The sequence below is a fragment of the Leopardus geoffroyi genome, chromosome C3 (genome assembly GCF_018350155.1).
Source record: "Leopardus geoffroyi isolate Oge1 chromosome C3, O.geoffroyi_Oge1_pat1.0, whole genome shotgun sequence".
NCBI lineage: Eukaryota > Metazoa > Chordata > Mammalia > Carnivora > Felidae > Leopardus > Leopardus geoffroyi.
The window spans coordinates 141,776,753-141,792,852 of NC_059338.1; the positions used below are offsets into that span (position 1 = coordinate 141,776,753).

A 16,100-nucleotide genomic window follows, 5' to 3' on the forward strand; every position below is an offset into this window, starting at 1 on the left:
GGAAATGGAGCTTTGTGTTCGGTCAGGTGACATGAAAGGTGAAAACAGTAGCTCTCAAATTACATTTAACCTCAAATAGCAAAGGTCACGAAGGAGGGCACAGATCGGCAGCTCCCGAGACTGCACGCGTGCGCACGCGGTGGCTTAAGCGGGCCTCTTTTAATCCCACATGGGTTTTGCACACCGTTTCTGGCATCAAGCACCGGCCCGCAGGACACCAGAGCGCCTTTGTGTCCCTTGCTGACACTCCGGCATTGTGTTTTCCTACCCATTAACCAAGGATAAATGACCTAGATATTCTGCCTATTAAAGCCTCATTTTTCTTTTGCCCTTTTGTTCTTTAGTGTACCACATTATCAGACGCTGCACACATTTTAAAGTATTCTCAGTCTCAGATGCCCTTTTGAGGGAGTAATAGGAGGTTTTTGTCTGTGGTTCTGCGGAGATATCTGGAGTGGAATTACGCGAAGGTAATTTAAGGTTTTTCGTCCTGTCTGGTCTGAAGACAATCAGTTTAGCATATTACTAACAGCTCATCTAGGATAAGAGGATATAGCAAGAAACCGTACAAAGGCCAGAATGCTGTATTTGCATCTATTGCGAATACAAAAAATAGAGTGAACACCAGTTCCCCTACATACTACATTCTCTAATTACATCTCTGCATATCATGGGTCACTTTTATTAAAAGCATCATTACTACAGTTGGCAGCAATTTACATTTTATCTTACATGATAGCAGTTTTCAAAGAAAAAAATAAAAGGACATCACAACAAAGAAAAACAATACATTTACAAAGTCATGTCTGTAAACTTCAAGGCTAGTTTAGAGCTGAGGTAATGCTGTTTTAGCTTTGTGGCTAAAGTAACAAAGTCCTTTAATTTAAAAAAGGTACCTGATTCTCTCTTCTCTCACTCTTTATTTATCTATTTATTTTGTTTATACCAGTGCATTACAAGACCACGAGACAATGGAACTGTAGTTCTGTCTGGCAAGAACCCTCCCAGTAGGTTAATTTCCAAAGGGACCCTTCACATTCAACAGCTGCCTTATTATTGCTGCGCCTCGGGACAGAGACGTTCACACTAACGTGGAGATTGTCAGAGTGTATGGATGTGTGTGGATGCGCGAGTGTGGGAACCCCCATACAGTCAAAAGGGAAACAAATGAGCAAGTATGATATGTATGGTAAATTTCATCTTGACCTTCACAGCAAAAAAATTAAAATTAAAAAATTAAATATATAACTTCATACTTCCTTTGAGCAGCACTTCCTTCCATTAGTGCCACTCAGTTACAAATTGCTCTTTATTATAATACCAATGGTACCAAAAGGAAAAAAAAAAAAAAAAAAAAAAAGAAGCAGAGCATTATGTAAGTTTCCTTAAAAAGACATGATCACCTCTCAAATTTCATCTCTCCTAGGGATAATAAATAATGCACTGCACAATACTTAATGACCAAGATACCTTTTGACACACCTGTATAACATGACTTGGACTTTTTTTTTTTTTTTTCTTTTTCTTTTTTGCTACACTATGTTACAGAACAGCTTATAAAACTAGGTATGAACATTAACTGTGAGTGTAAACAGTAGGACTACCACTTGTCAAAAGTTTTAAACACTTGAACTGGAACTGGTACTGGTTATTCATCATTTTCGTTGTTTTCTAGTTCATCCCCCCCATCGAGCGAGTCCAGCTCTTCACCCTGTGCTCCTTCGTCTTCGAAGACGGAGGACCCCGCGGTCTTTTCCGGGTTCTCCTCGGCGTCGCTGCCGTCCAGGTTCTCCTCTTCCTGGAAGGCGCCCCCCTCGGCCTTGTCGGGGGCCTTCTCTTCGCTGGAGCCCACGGCGTTCTGGAGTCCTGCTAACGCGGGGAACCCAGGCAGTGTCAATCCCCCCAGTCCCGGAGGTAGAAACATGGACGGGTAGAAGAGGCCTGGCGCCACGGTGGACAGGAGGAAAGGGTTGAAGGCGAGCGGGTTGGAGGGCAATCCGGCCGGGGCAGTAGCAGCACCAACAGATCCATTCGCAGAGTCAGTAGCCGAAACAGCATCTGTGCTTTTCTCGGAGTCTTTGTTCTCGTCTTCGTTCTCGTTGCCTTTCTCTTCCGCTTTCGGGGCGCCGTCTTCCGGCTCTCCCTGCCCGGGAGCGGCGGCGGCGGCGGCGGCCGCGGCGGCGGCGTTGCCAGCAGCAGCGGAGAGCGGGTTGTTCAGCAGCCCGCCCAGTCCGAACACGTTGGGCAGGCCCGCCATGCCCGGCAGCATCAGGGGCAGCACGGCCGCAGGGTTCTTGGCGTCGCCTCCGGCGGCGGCGGCCGCCGTCGCCAGTCCTGGAGGGAAGCCCATGAGCCCCGCGAGCTGGAGAGACTGGAGGTTCTGGAGGTTCTGAAGGCTCGTGAGGTCCATCCCGGCAAACAGGCTGTTCACCAACAGGGGGTTGATTCCGGAAGTGGAGGCCGCCGCGGCCGCCGCGGCCGCCCTGGCGATCTCGCTCTTGGGCCTTCGTCCTCTCCTGCTCGCTCCTTCCCCCCGCACCACGGGGCCGGTGAGAAGGCGGTCAAACATCGACTCGGGAACAAAACCCTGAAGCAAACGGGGACAGGCAAACAGTGGCTATAAACGCCGCTGGCGAAAACTTAAATTTCAGGGTGGGCCTTTGTGATGCGCTCAAAATCGACACTGAGTGGAGATACACAAGCAGTCATTTCCCTCCTAAAAGCTCAATGGTGAAACTTAACGAAAGAAGAAAGTCTACCTGTTGGCACTACGTTAACTCACAGAATTATGACGAACTGCAGAAAAATGGTTAAAGGCTACTCTACCGGTGAGGTGAAGGTCAAGCTGTCAGCGTCTGTAACTATCTCGAGAAACAACACATCAAAATGAAGTTGAAAAGTCTGGAACATTTAACTACAATTACGTTTTAGCGTCTACCCTGGAAAAACAAAAATTGTGTTCACCCCAAAACCTGTACACAAAGGTTTATAGCAGCTGCACTCATATTTGCCCAAGTCTGGAAACAACCCAGATGTCCCTCCATGGGTGATGGACAACCTCACACAGGGGCACGTACCTGTACCGGAGGAGTGCTCAGCAGTAAAAAGGAACAAACCTCTGACACGTGCAACCACTTGGATAGATCTCAATATAAAGTCCTCTTAAAATCGTTATATAATTTATGCCTCTGCTTACAGGGCATCCTCAAAAAGACAAAACCCCGGATGGAGCGCAGACCAGCAGCTGCGGAGGACTAGGGGGAGGGGGAGGGGAGACTACAAGAGAACTTGGGGTGGGGGGAGATGAGGGCACTGTTTGTATTCTGATTATGGTGGTGGTTTTTCAAGAAATTATACATGTGCTAAGACTGCTGGAACTGTAGGTCAAAAGAAAAATAAGAAATTGTAGTGTATACTTGAAACAAGTAAACAAAAAGAAATCCAGACATTAACAAATTAATATTTTTGGAAGAAACTGAAGTGGAAAAAAAATTTAGGCGAAGTTGTATTCTTTCTTTTAAAATCAAAATTCCCAGTTAACCTTAGTGACCTCAACCACCGCGAATTCCATCCTACAGGTGAGCTGTTAATAACCAGGTTTACCTGGGGCATTCCGCCCGTAGTGAGTCTACCTCCAAGACCGTGAATGCGTGTTCCTCTACCATCCTTGTAAATCAGAGCTGTCAAGTTCTTCCACTTTGGATTAATGATATACCAATAGGAAAAACGATGATTTATTATGTCTTTTAAGCGAAGAATAAGTTATAATTGAATAATTAATGGTCAACGGAAGATAAAGAAAAGCCCAGGACAACGGTTTTGTATAAACCCCTTTCCTGATGGAAGTGCCGAGTTCGTACTTACAGACTGCTTCACTATCTCAGTCCAGTCTGGAGCGACTGCAAATTCAGGGTTCTCTTCCAGCCACCTGGGCAGGTCCTTCATCGGAGGTGCCATAGCTCCACCCATCTGGGGAGAGGCATTTGGAAATTGATCTAAAAGCACGTACATCCCCCGCCCCCCTTCCCCAGTATACACGCACATATCCTATACAGATATTCTAGAAGAAACCAGGATTGTTTTTCCTTAAAAAGGATAAAATGCTGCTTTCTGGGATAAGAAATCACACAGGGAGATCATTTCCCTTTTCCAAACGTTCACCTTCTTTCCATTTCGTTTATTGACAACAGGCACCCTTTCTTCTCCTGTCAAAGTGTTTATATCCAATTTATTAGGGTTTCGACATCTATGTCGTTTCTGTTTCGGTTTCTGAAATGAGGAAAACAGCACATCCGCATTCTTCTGCAAAAAAAAAAAAAAAAAAACAGCCCCCAAATGCGTATTTAGTATATTGTATTTAGTACTTACTCTTTCCTGCATAAATGACAAAGAGAATAGTGAAGCCATTTTCTTTTTCTTTCTTTCTTTCTTTCTTTCTTTCTTTCTTTCTTTCTTTCTTTCTTTCTTTCTTTTCTTTCTTTCTTTCCTTTTGTTTTTTTTTAAAGTAATCTCTATGCCCAATGTGGGGCTCGAACTCACGACCTGGAGATCAAGAGTTGCACACGCTACCTACCAAGCCAGCCAAGTGCCCCCAGTCATGCCATTTTCAATTACTATGGAAGGTTTGGGCATCGTTTTAGTTATCAGAAACTAAGATTTTCTTTAAAAAAAAACAACTATTTTTCTCTTTGTACACGTAAGCTGAGAATCTGCTTTTCCTTTTGTTTATCAGTAACCCCACATAAAGCCTTTTCTTCAAATGTTTAACTAAGTCATGGTATCTTTAAAGGAAACTTTCTCAAGTACCCTTACTAATTTCTACCCAGTGACGTGGATGAACACAGAGATGACCTCACGTCTATGATACAGACTGTACATGGACAGGAGCAACCCGGGGATAAAAGGCCCCGTGCGGGAGGGGGCCTTCTGAATGGCAAGGACTCAACTCGAGCTGAACTCAAAGAAATAAAATGTGAAATCCTACACTTAAGGTTTTTTTTTAAAAAACCAGTCACTAAGTACATAGGAAGTAAAAGATTTGTTGTGCTGCCAGCTTACAAGCAGTTTATGTGACAAATCATCTGGAGATAGTGTTTAATGTTTAAGGGAAGGCGTAAGTGTTAGTTGTTCGAAAGAGAAGCTAATATAGTCTTGGGCTGTTGTTAGCTAGTCAAATTTCTGCAAGTAACAGCTTCGTAGTACTCTGTGCTCGTCAGACCTGGTCTGAGCCAATTAAAGTGCATTCGTGAGTGTCATCCCACTAATGAGACCACCTGAAAACCAGGCCGTGTAAAGAATAACTGAAGAAATCATGTCTATTTGGTGGAAGGAGAAAGTAAGGGACTGCATAATGGGCATCTTCAAGTAACTACGAGCTTTCCTTCCTGACTTGAAGCTAGTTTTTCTAATGTAAAACACACAGTGACAGAAACTGGGGAACGTTCGAGATGAGGCAGAAAGACCAAGAATTTCTGTGTTCTACCGGGGAATCGTGAGGGCTACCCTCACGGGACTCCTCCCAACTAAACTCTGCGATACTTACTGGTACATAACTTGGCATATCAACAGTGTAAGTAGGATGCAGCTTCAGCCATTCAACTAAGTCCTTATTTTTAGGAGCGTCCTCCCCCACCAGCCTAGTCCCGTCTTCAAGATTTATCACGGGGATCCGCGTGTCTGGGTCCAGCTGTCCAGGAGAAGGAATGTTTCTTGTAGGTGGGGTCTCTATATCTTCTTCGAAAGCTTTGGTCACCTCAGCATCCTCCTGCAGAAAGTTGACAGTGGTCTGAATTCTCATAGGATGAGAGATTCCAGAAATGTCTTATCCCAAGAAAATGCTATCCTAGCATAATGGATCTTTGACCAAAAAGGGGAAAAAGCTACCTGAAACACTGTCAGTTTTGGAACAGCTATCAAATTAGAAGATGAAACTTTAATATCACTCTCCACACTATAGAATTAAGTAATTAGGGAGGAAATCCACAGCCCACCAATGCTCCATGTTTGAGATCTTAAGCCACTAGGGCACGGGCAGTGTAGTCTGAGCTTGACATGCATGAAAGGTAGCCTCTCAATCTCTCTCGGGGATCTCGGGATAACATCACTAAAGAAATTATAATTGAAGGAATCCAGCAGCCATCTCGTGCATAGCTTTTTGGCACTCTCTGAACCGTACGATTTTATTGGGAGGACAGTATTTTGAAGCAGGTGTGTGAGGGAACACTGAAAATATCACGCCCAATTGGAAGCCTGTTCTCTACCACTGTCCAACCGGTGGTCCCCACACTATTACTCCAACCTCTAGACAACTTTTCTGACAGCCCACTGTCTATTCCTACTGCTTCCACTTGGGCTCAGTTCTTCGTCACTGCCCACCCCCACCCCAAATTACTGTGATATTCCTAAATGGTCTCCCTGATTCCAGTTCCGCTCTTCTTTACTCAGACTTCCACACTGCTGTACTGCACTCGGTTTTCTAAAATGCACTCTTCCTAGTTTAACTAGGAACTAGTTAAACTATTTAAATTATTTGGTAACTGAATTCCCCATCACCTTCAGGATAAAATCCAAGTTCTTTAGCATGGCAGCCAAGGCCCTCCCCGATTTATATCCTACCTTGTATCCAAGCTCACTTCTGTCGAACTTCACCTCCTCATCGAATTCCCCTGCTGCCGATGACTTTCAGTTTACCAAACACGGAAGGCTGTCTCTAGCCTCAGTGCCTTTGCACATGTTCTCCCTGTAAGCTCTTTTCAAATGACCAACACCTACACAATCTTCAAAACTTAACCAAAGTATGACCACGTCTAAGGAAACTTCCTCATCTGTTTCTCCCCGTATCCTTCTCCTTCCATTCCCATTCTTCCTTTGGGCTCACAAAGTACCCCAGGCATGCCTCACAGCTAGGATACAATATTATTTATCAGTCACTCATCTTAAACACTGAGTTTTCCAGTGCAAGCACTTGTTTAGCACTTATTCTTTGCATTGTACTTTGTGGGGGGGGGGGCAGGGAGCGCACACAGGGACAACTTCTACCATGTTGTTGCATGTAGGATGACTGTATCCTTACTTTTCATGGCAACGCAAAATGGTCTCCAGTTTGAGTATGGACACAATGAAAGATTTTAGGACTTGTCTTCTTCCATATAAGTAACATTGCTGACCTTTATACCTCTTTACTATTCCATTTATTTATAGCTCAATCAGCATTTTCCTTGTATTTTATGTGTATGCACATAACGTCGCACAATACCAAATACGTAACCCCTAAATTCTAACATTTGACAGTAAGAGAAACAAAAATTTAAAAATACATTCTCTAACATCTCTTAGGAATTCTGAGCTGGGTTGCTTATGTGACTTTAGAAAAAGGAAAGACATCAATAAGTTCTTAGGGATGACTGAAAATATGTAAAATGCATAAAGTCAGCCTGAAGTTTAACACAGAGTACATAGTTACAATAGGAAATAGCACCTGGTTCACACTGTTAACTCCTGATGCCTGGACCACAGACAAATACGTGCTATGATTCAAATATTAAATACAGTAGTGAATAAATAGAGGCGTGAGATGCAGAAACTCACCAATATGTTGATGCTTATGGAGAAAGGATTTTCAGGGAACAAAATCTATCCAAGTGCTAGGGTGGTTTCGAGTAGGGAGGCTAATCACTAGTGGTACACTTTGGGGACCACACACCTAGAAACGGCATTTGAACTTAGGGAATAACCAGTCACAGTTGATCGATTACAAGGTATATTTTTATAAGATTCTAAAAGTAATCATATGCTCAACAGAAATGACCATTATTATGATTGGTACATGGTAATGAATTTTGAAATTAACTTCTAATCACCCAGAAGCTTTTGTTTCAGTCAGAACCCACCAGAGGGCAAATCCCAGTGAATGCTATTTTGTCATTTCTAACCTTTAACTCAACCACTCCTTTTACTGCCCTTTTAAGTTACTTGGTTTTCTTGAGATTTAAGAAACAGCGGGGCGCCTGGGTGGCTCAGTCGGTTGGACGTCCGACCTCAGCTCAGGTCATGATCTCACGGTCCGTAAGTTTGAGCCCCGCGTCGGGCTCTGTGCTGACAGCTCACAGCCTGGAGGCTGTTTCAGATTCTGTGTCTCCCCCTCTCTGTCTGCCCCTCCCCTGCTCATGCTCTGTCTCTCCCTGTCTCAAAAATAAATAAATACATTTAAAAAAAAATTTAAGAAATAAAAAATGACCAAATAAGAATAGGGTTGGAAAAAGTAAGAACTGTTGAAAGAAACATCTCCCTCCTCCCTGTTTCAAATTCCAGTGTTTCCCAAACTGTGTCCCACCTGCCCAGGGAAAGAGTCTCTCCTGGAGTGCTGGCTCCTCGTTCACAAGCCAGCTCCAGTGTCCCTATGCTGATCTGGGTTCCAAATCGATAAGGCTTAAGATGCCTGGTACCAATTTGTCCTTTTAAAAATGGACTACATGAAATTGGGTTCTTTGGGGTAAAACCCTTGTCACTGCCCAGGCAGTGCATTTGTAAGCGGGGTGACTGAAGATTAGGGAAGGGGTTATTTTGGTCCCACTGTCCTCATTTCCTTTGAGTTGAAAATGTCAAAATCCATTGGCACACACATTTCATACAAACCTAAACTAGAACGCGTTTTTTTTTTTTTTTTTTTTTTTTTTCGATTGAGATTTTAAAAACAGCTGCAGTTACAAAGATAGGAGAATTTGCCATCACTAGCTCTGTATATGAACACAAATCTCCAGTCTGAAACTCAACATTTATACTAATCTAACAAATGTCAGAACCCCAAACAACAATATTTTTAAGAGCAGAAGCTTTTTCCGCCTCAGGAATTCAGAGATAACAATTATAGGCTCAGAAGAACGTGTTTTTGTTTTGGGCTGGTCTTCCGAGAGTAATCAATATATCAGGATCTTGGGAGGAATAAATCCTCAAGCTACATTTGGTTCAGGCCGAGTGATCTGTATCAATGCTCGACACAATTTGTCAGCCCAGAACCACGAGTGTTCACTGTGATCCTATTTCTTTAGTGGAAGAAGCCAGCTTTAATACCACATCCCTGAGAGGAGCACAGGCCAGTGTCGTCAGAGTGGCAGGGACTCTGGCTGCCACCGTGGGCACACACAATGGAAGTGAGCTCCTTAACTTACTGCACTCAATGACGTCCGTTTGTGGCTCATGAAAAGCAGATCAAGACCCTCCACGTTTTTCCTCCTTCCCCGCCTCCTCTTCATGGGAGGCTCTCCATCCACCAGGGAGCCGTTAAGCAGATGCCTCGTGGGTGTGCGTGACAGGCCTGCCTGGAGCAGCTCCATTTGAGTCTTAAAGGCATCGGACACCGGTGTCGAGACATTAGGCAAGATAAACTTTGAAGTAAGAGACGAAAAATTTGAGGTAGAGCTTGCTGCCTCTCTTGAGGCCTTTGATAAATCTACAACTTTTTCTTGTCCGTTTTCTGAGACCACTTGAGACTCCCTCAGCTGAGCAACCATTTCCATGAGGTTTCGCCGCTTGGCCGCTCTCTCGGCCTCAATTTCAATTTTTCTCCTCCTCCTCCTCCGCTGGCGAGGGACAGAGAGGTTTAGGGCGTCTTCCTATTGAAAAATTACAACATGACAGTGAGCCAAAACTGTATCTGCTAACGGGCTGGCTTTCAGAAAAAAGAACAAGAAGCTTCAGGAACTCAACATGCATAACTGCTGAAAAAGAGCTGAGGAAACGGCAGCCATCTTGACTCTGAGTAGGACCAGTGAGACACGAGCTTCCAAACTGAGCAAAGACTCAGAGAGCTCACCTCTGAACAGCAAAACAAACTCACCTTTGACAACTGAGGAGAAGTCGTGAGGTCCTCGCTCCCACTAATGCTAGCTTGGCCGACCATGGAGAGCTCGGCAAAGCTCCTCTTCTGCAGGGGACTGTCCATGGTGGGTGGCGTGTAACCAGGGATGAGGCCCTGGAAATCAAACATCTGGCGCCTATTTACTGGCCATTTGCCTTTCAGCACGGCTTCACAGATGTTGTCTAATCGGTTTATCATTACTCGGTCCTGGAGGGAGAAGAAAAGTCACACAAAATTGCAACAAAGACGGGGTGAAAATCACTAGATAAATATTTCCATCAAGATGCTAAAGAGCATAAAAGGTTTCAAAGGCAATCGCGCGGGGTGGGGAGGGGGGGCAGGACACGCCTGGGTGGCTCGGTCGGTGAAGTGTCCAACTCTTGATTTTGGCTCAGGTCATGATCTCACGGTTCGTGAGTTGGAGCCCCACATCGGGCTCTGTGCTGACAGTGGAACCTGCTTGGGATTCTCTCCCTCCCCCCTCTCTCTGCCCCTCCTCTGCTTGCTCTCTCTCTCTCTCTCAAAATAAAGAAATAAACTTAAAAAATAAAATTAAATTAAAAAAAAAAAAAACAACAACTCAACCAGTGGGAAAAAAGTAAAAGAAAACGAAAAACAAAAGTGAGTAAATAAACAAAATCCACAAAAACTACTTTGCTGTGGTGGGAGGTCCTAAGATAGCCCCAACATAGAAAACCTAGTATTTTCCAACTAGCAACACCGGATCACACAAATGAGAAAACATTACGTAACCATCTCTAAAATATCCCCCATATTTCCAGAGTAACTTCTGTTCAAGTTTAAAGAATTGTTGGTGAACACCAGCAGACAACAATGGAACCCTGCATTTAGCTTCTGGATGTTCTGGTGCTTCAGATCCACAGGCTGGATCGAAATGTGTCCCAGGAAGTGGGACATCATTAGCGTCACTATTAATAAAGTTCAGCATTACAAAATGGGCACCAACCTAGGAACACCTAATGAATGTCAATTTGCATTCCCCACCTATTATCACTTCAGATTTCATTGAAGCGTGTACATTAAAAATTTCTAATTACAGCTCTTAGGCCCAGTTTCCATAGATTAAAAGTGTCTGCCACGACAGACTTTTTACTGATCTGGGAAACTCTTCTATACTCAATAAGGGAGATCAGCATAACAGAGAATACAGAGGAAAAAAAAATGTCTTTGATAGTACACTCTTCAGCTAAAAATTTCACATTGTTTCTCACATAGCTGACACTGTGGAAGACCAGCCTGGGGATCAGTCAACTGAGACTGTTTTTGTGTTGTTTGTTTTAAACCAGACAGCCCTGTTACGGTGATTAGAATGATTATGTCCCCACCCCAAAGAAACAGACCCAAATTACATAGGGATTTATTATAAATTATGCTAGTTAGCCAAAAAAGTAATTTCCATTTTGCTTTTGGTTGCAGATAACTACATTTGGAATTACCTCATAATTGTTTGGAGCAAATGGGTCAATAGCCCACCCTCTCCCGGGCTGAGTTTCCAAACCTATGAAGGTGTCTTAACTCTGAAAGTTCTGTTTCAGATTTAAAAAAAATTAAAACCCACATTTTTTAAATGTCCACATATTTTTCCCTTGTGCATTGTTGGCGGGATGGCAAATGGTGTGACTGCTACAGAAAACAGTATGGAGGCTCCTCAGAACAATCAAAAATAGAATTACCACGTGACCCAGCAATCCCACTTCTGAGTATATACCCAAAGGAACTGAAAGCCGGTTTTCAAACAGATATTCGCATACTCGTGTTCACAGGAGCACGATAATAAGCGAAGAAGGGGACGGAACCCAAATGTCCCAAGGACAGGTGAAGAGAGGAAGATGTGATATGTACACACAATGGAATATTATTCAGCCTTAAAAAGGAAGGAAATCCTGTCACATGCTGCCACGTGGATAAACCTTGAGCATCAGATGACAAGAAGTGCAATAAGCAAGCCACGAAAGGGTGACTACTGCGTGATTCCATTCTTACGACAAGGTATCTAAAGCAGTCAATCCACAGAAACAGAGAGGAGAGTAGTGGTGGCCAGAGGCCGGGGGGAGAGGAGAGAGGGAGCTGTTTAGTGGGTATAAAGTTTCAGTCATGCAAGATAACATGCTGGAGATCTTATGGTGATGTGAATATACTTAGAACTACTGAAGTGTACATTTAAAATTGGTTAAGATCAGGGGCGCCTGGGTGGCTCAGTCGGTTGGGCGTCCGCCTTCGGCTCAGGTCATGATCTCGCGGTCCGTGAGTTCAAGCCCCGCGTCGGGCTCTGTGCGGACAGCTCAGAGCCCGGAGCCTCTTTTGGATTCTGTGTCTCCCTCTCTCTGACCCTCCCCTGTTCATGCTCTGTCTCTCTCTGTCTCAAAAATAAACGTTAAAAAAAAAATTTTTTTTTAAATAAAAAATAAATAAAATTGGTTAAGATCATAAATTTCATGTTGTGTAGTTTTTACCACAATAAAAAAAAAAAAAAAAAAAGGAAGAAAGGAAGGAAAGAGAAAGACCTGGACACATTTCATTTTGCTACAGGGTGCGTCTGTGGAAACAACAAGCCATAGACCATACTGCACAACGTGATCACCAGCCTAAAAAACCTCAAGGGGCCGAAGATCCATATGAAGAGTTCTTTTTACCTTCCTTTCATGTCACCTCTCCTATCCTGTTACAAAAGTACCGCACAGACTTTAAAACATGAGGAAAATCTACAGTCCTCATACCCTGTGTCAAAGTTGACCTTACACTTACTTGAAAAATCAAACTAGAATGATTTCCCGTACCCCCCACTCTTTTATGGCCCACAAAACAAAAACCCCAAAACCCCCACCAACCTTAGGCCAAAATGAGAAGGCAAATGTTCTTTCATGAAGGAGCTGAGCTACTGAAGGGTCTCCATCCTCCATGTAGAACCCATCTCGGGTTTCATCCCTGGCGGTGCTCATGGAGGCATTGCTTTCTTCATCGAAATTCTTCCCTCTAGAGACAGCTCCTGCTAAGAAATGAGTTAGTGTGCATTACTCACGACCACAGTATCACTGGAGAAGAAGTTTAGGGAGGACAGGGTGAAAAATTTGAACACCACTCGGCTCCATTTTATTGAGTACCTACTTTATGGTATTAGGCATCTTATAATCGTGTTGTTAAAGCTGCTAACGGGCCCTTCGTGCAGATGGTGTTCTCCTCATTTTATGGATGAAGAAGCAGACGGGCTTAGGGAGGTGACATCACTAGTTATCTGACATTGTGCCCGTGCATCTCGGAGGAGGTGGAATGACAACCAGGTCTCTGACTCAAGAGCCTCTCCATGCGATGTGGTCCCCCCCCCCACACCCCCACAGCCCTGCCCACAGGAGGGAGGCTAACAACCCACCAGAGCACCAAGCCCCAGCTCCAGAGGGACAGTACGACAGGATGCTTTATTTAGTTTTCCTTTGTGTTGGGAACAGTAACCAAACTGAGACTCACAAAGAACACTGGTTATTTTCAGATTCTACTTCTATCCTTTACTTCTGATTTAAAACTAAAATTAAGCGTCATTTGTTTGAAATTAATCACCAGTATTTACTCAGTGAATGACCCTTGTCCTTCACGTGTATCTGTCCAAATTAAAGTCATCTGGAATTCTTCTGATACCACTACCATCAAGCTGACCCCTCCTCTTAATCTGGAAATTGTTACGTGCCCGTAACACCCTTCTGGGCGGTGAAGTTGCTCGAAATACCGTGTTTCCACGCCACATCGGAGCAAAACGTACGCCTAAGCATAACCTGACACCACCCGTCCAGAGGAACATGTACACAAATTACCCTGAAAATGGAAACAAGAGCCCTTGTCACGTGACAGGAAACCATGGCCTGTCACGGCCGCCCCGCTGGGGCCGGGAGAGAGGACCGAATGGCGAGGCATTACCTTCAGGCTGCGAAGACTCTTCCGACTTATCATCATCCTCCAGCTTTTCTTCTTCGTCCTCTTCAGAACCTTTTTCCGAAATAGACTTGGGCCCTGTGTCGGCACCGACCTCCATCCCTTTCAGGTCACTTTTCACAGAGCTCGCCTCGGCCTCACAGCCCTGCTTACTGTCCTTCTCCCTGCCGTCGGTCTCTTCTTCCTCCTCCTTCCCCTCGGGTTTCTCTTGGGTGGTCACGCCGCCAGACTCCTCCGCTTTGCCCTCGCTTTGTCCCGCAGCCTTCTCTTCCTGGGCGTGAGCAGACGGGAGGACGGCAGGAGTCTGGCCAAATCCAACGGCCAGCGGAGTCAGGGAGGACAGGTTACCCGCCCCTCGGTTCTGGGCAAAGTTTTTGTGCGCATCCAAGAAAGATAACTCGGGGTCATTGAGGATGTGATAATCCGTCCGGCTGACCCCGTGTTTAGCAGCGCCGACCAGCAAGTCCCGGTCATGCCTCCCACATTCCCACCACTCTGGCAAATCCAAACTCGGCTGGCAGAGCTTCAGCCTCTCTCCCAGCTGAGGGTGATGAAGAACCTGCTCGCGTATTTTCCGCAGCAGTTCGATGCGGTAGAGAGTTCTAGAGGCACGCTCTTCTGTGATTGGCTCAATCATGGAGGAGAGGTCAGGTGGTTCTGTAACATGAAAACAATTGTATTCACTTGGAAAAAAAACCTGAGTACGCTTTCAATTGTTCACTCTCTATTTTTCACTTTATTCGGCCTTTTACCATAGAACTTTCGTTACAAGAAGAACCTACCATCATCTGGCTTAGTGGGCATTCGACACACTCGCCTACACATGGCCACAAAACAACTGAAGTATTTCTCCAAACTCTCGTCAGACTTTTTGTCAAGTCTGGCAAAGGCTCGAAATTGGTTCCAGTCAAACTGCTGTTTCATGGGGTCAAAAATAACTCCAAAAGTAGATACCACACGGTAAAAATCAGCCTCTTCTCTTCTTGTCCACCTATGAGCAAGAAGACATTAGCTTAAACTGTACTTGAGTCAACAGGCTTAAAGTTTATTAATTCTTTTCCCCTTCTCCCCTAAACTTAATGTATGGTACTTATTCTGGGGGCGAGAGACAGACAGACAGCTTTGATGTACTGAGACTTTCTTTGATCATTATCTGGGACGTGATTCTCGCCTCTTGCCGGCTGAGAAGGGCAGAGAAGAGAGGCACATACCAGGAGCTCAGTAAAACCCTGCAGAAACTCACTTTTGCCGTTTCTCAGATATTATAGCTTCCCTTTCCGCTTCTAGTGCTCTCACTTCCTCCCGAGGCCGCCGTCTCCGCCGGTCAGTCTTCATTAGAGCCTCTTGCCTCATTTGTTGCCTTTTATAGCTGCGCTGATAGGCAGTAATGAGCCGGCGCAGACGGGTGGTCAGGGTCGAGGTGTTGGGCCAGTAAAGTTGGCCTAACTCAGCATTACTCTCGCTGTGCTTGCCTGGGGAAGTGGAAAAAATATTTTTGAAATGTGTAGCTGCAATCTCGCAATACACAGGATTTTCCATCAAAACAAGATGACTCATTAACATTCAGATGACAGTGTGGGAAAGGGCATCTTCGTGCTCTCATTTTTAAAATATAAATAAAGGATAATATTAGTATGAAACTTACAAACTGCTTCTTTTTTAACTCCTTGGTGGAGGGGGGGGGGAGCATGTTTACTCATCAGTTTTACGTAAAGAAACATACTTTATGCCACGAACGACAATATGAGGATGTTTTCCTGTAATGTACTTGGCACACCAATCTTGAACATAAGAGCTAATCACATGATTGCTCGCTGATTATTTTACATTAGAGGGAAGGTCAGCATTCTACAAACTTGCACTATTTCAGACACCTAGCAAATGCCCTCCCTACTCCCAAGAGATAGATTTCCAAAGATGCTGAAAAGCTTCCGCTGACTGGTAAATAAATACACGTAAATTACCTTAATCCAAAAAATAGTTATTTCATCAACGAAATTCAATGTTATGAAAAATAAACAAGAATTAAAATGACTCACAAAAGGGACGAGTCGGCGTAGAAGAAACGACACTCATGGAGAAGCCGAGGGCAGACACGTGAGCGATGCCTCACGGCATAGTTTGCTCTGCTCTGCGGGCTTCTGCGGAGCCTTACCTGTGGAGCGGATCTCCATGGATTCTTCCTTATCTTCTGGAGGAGAATTTGCAAATTCCTTGAAAGCAAAGCAAGAAACAGAATCGTTTCAATTTGGGGTTTCACTTTGCTTTATCTTTTAAGGAGAAGGCCACCATCTATAAAGTT

At 44.4% G+C, this 16,100-nt stretch overlaps 1 protein-coding gene across 4 annotated transcripts in view; it reads right to left on the minus strand.

Annotated features, from left to right (window-relative positions):
* Nucleotides 1–568: 568 nt before the first annotated feature.
* The window catches only part of CHD7 (chromodomain helicase DNA binding protein 7), a 196,072-nt gene continuing 180,540 nt past the window's right edge, over nt 569–16,100 (minus strand). For 3 of the 4 annotated variants that reach the window (XM_045455148.1, XM_045455146.1, XM_045455147.1), the window contains exons 28-38: nt 15,954–16,011; nt 15,042–15,270; nt 14,581–14,789; nt 13,784–14,455; nt 12,706–12,866; nt 9,836–10,063; nt 9,168–9,611; nt 5,543–5,764; nt 4,162–4,302; nt 3,865–3,969; nt 569–2,587 (exon numbers count right to left, since the gene is read on the minus strand). In XM_045455148.1, the coding sequence (XP_045311104.1) occupies nt 1,649–2,587; nt 3,865–3,969; nt 4,162–4,302; nt 5,543–5,764; nt 9,168–9,611; nt 9,836–10,063; nt 12,706–12,866; nt 13,784–14,455; nt 14,581–14,789; nt 15,042–15,270; nt 15,954–16,011 (3,408 nt within the window). In that variant the 3' untranslated portion in view covers nt 569–1,648. The remainder of the gene's footprint in view (nt 2,588–3,864; nt 3,970–4,161; nt 4,303–5,542; nt 5,765–9,167; nt 9,612–9,835; nt 10,064–12,705; nt 12,867–13,783; nt 14,456–14,580; nt 14,790–15,041; nt 15,271–15,953; nt 16,012–16,100) is intronic. The other variant, XM_045455149.1, reaches the window with a different exon arrangement.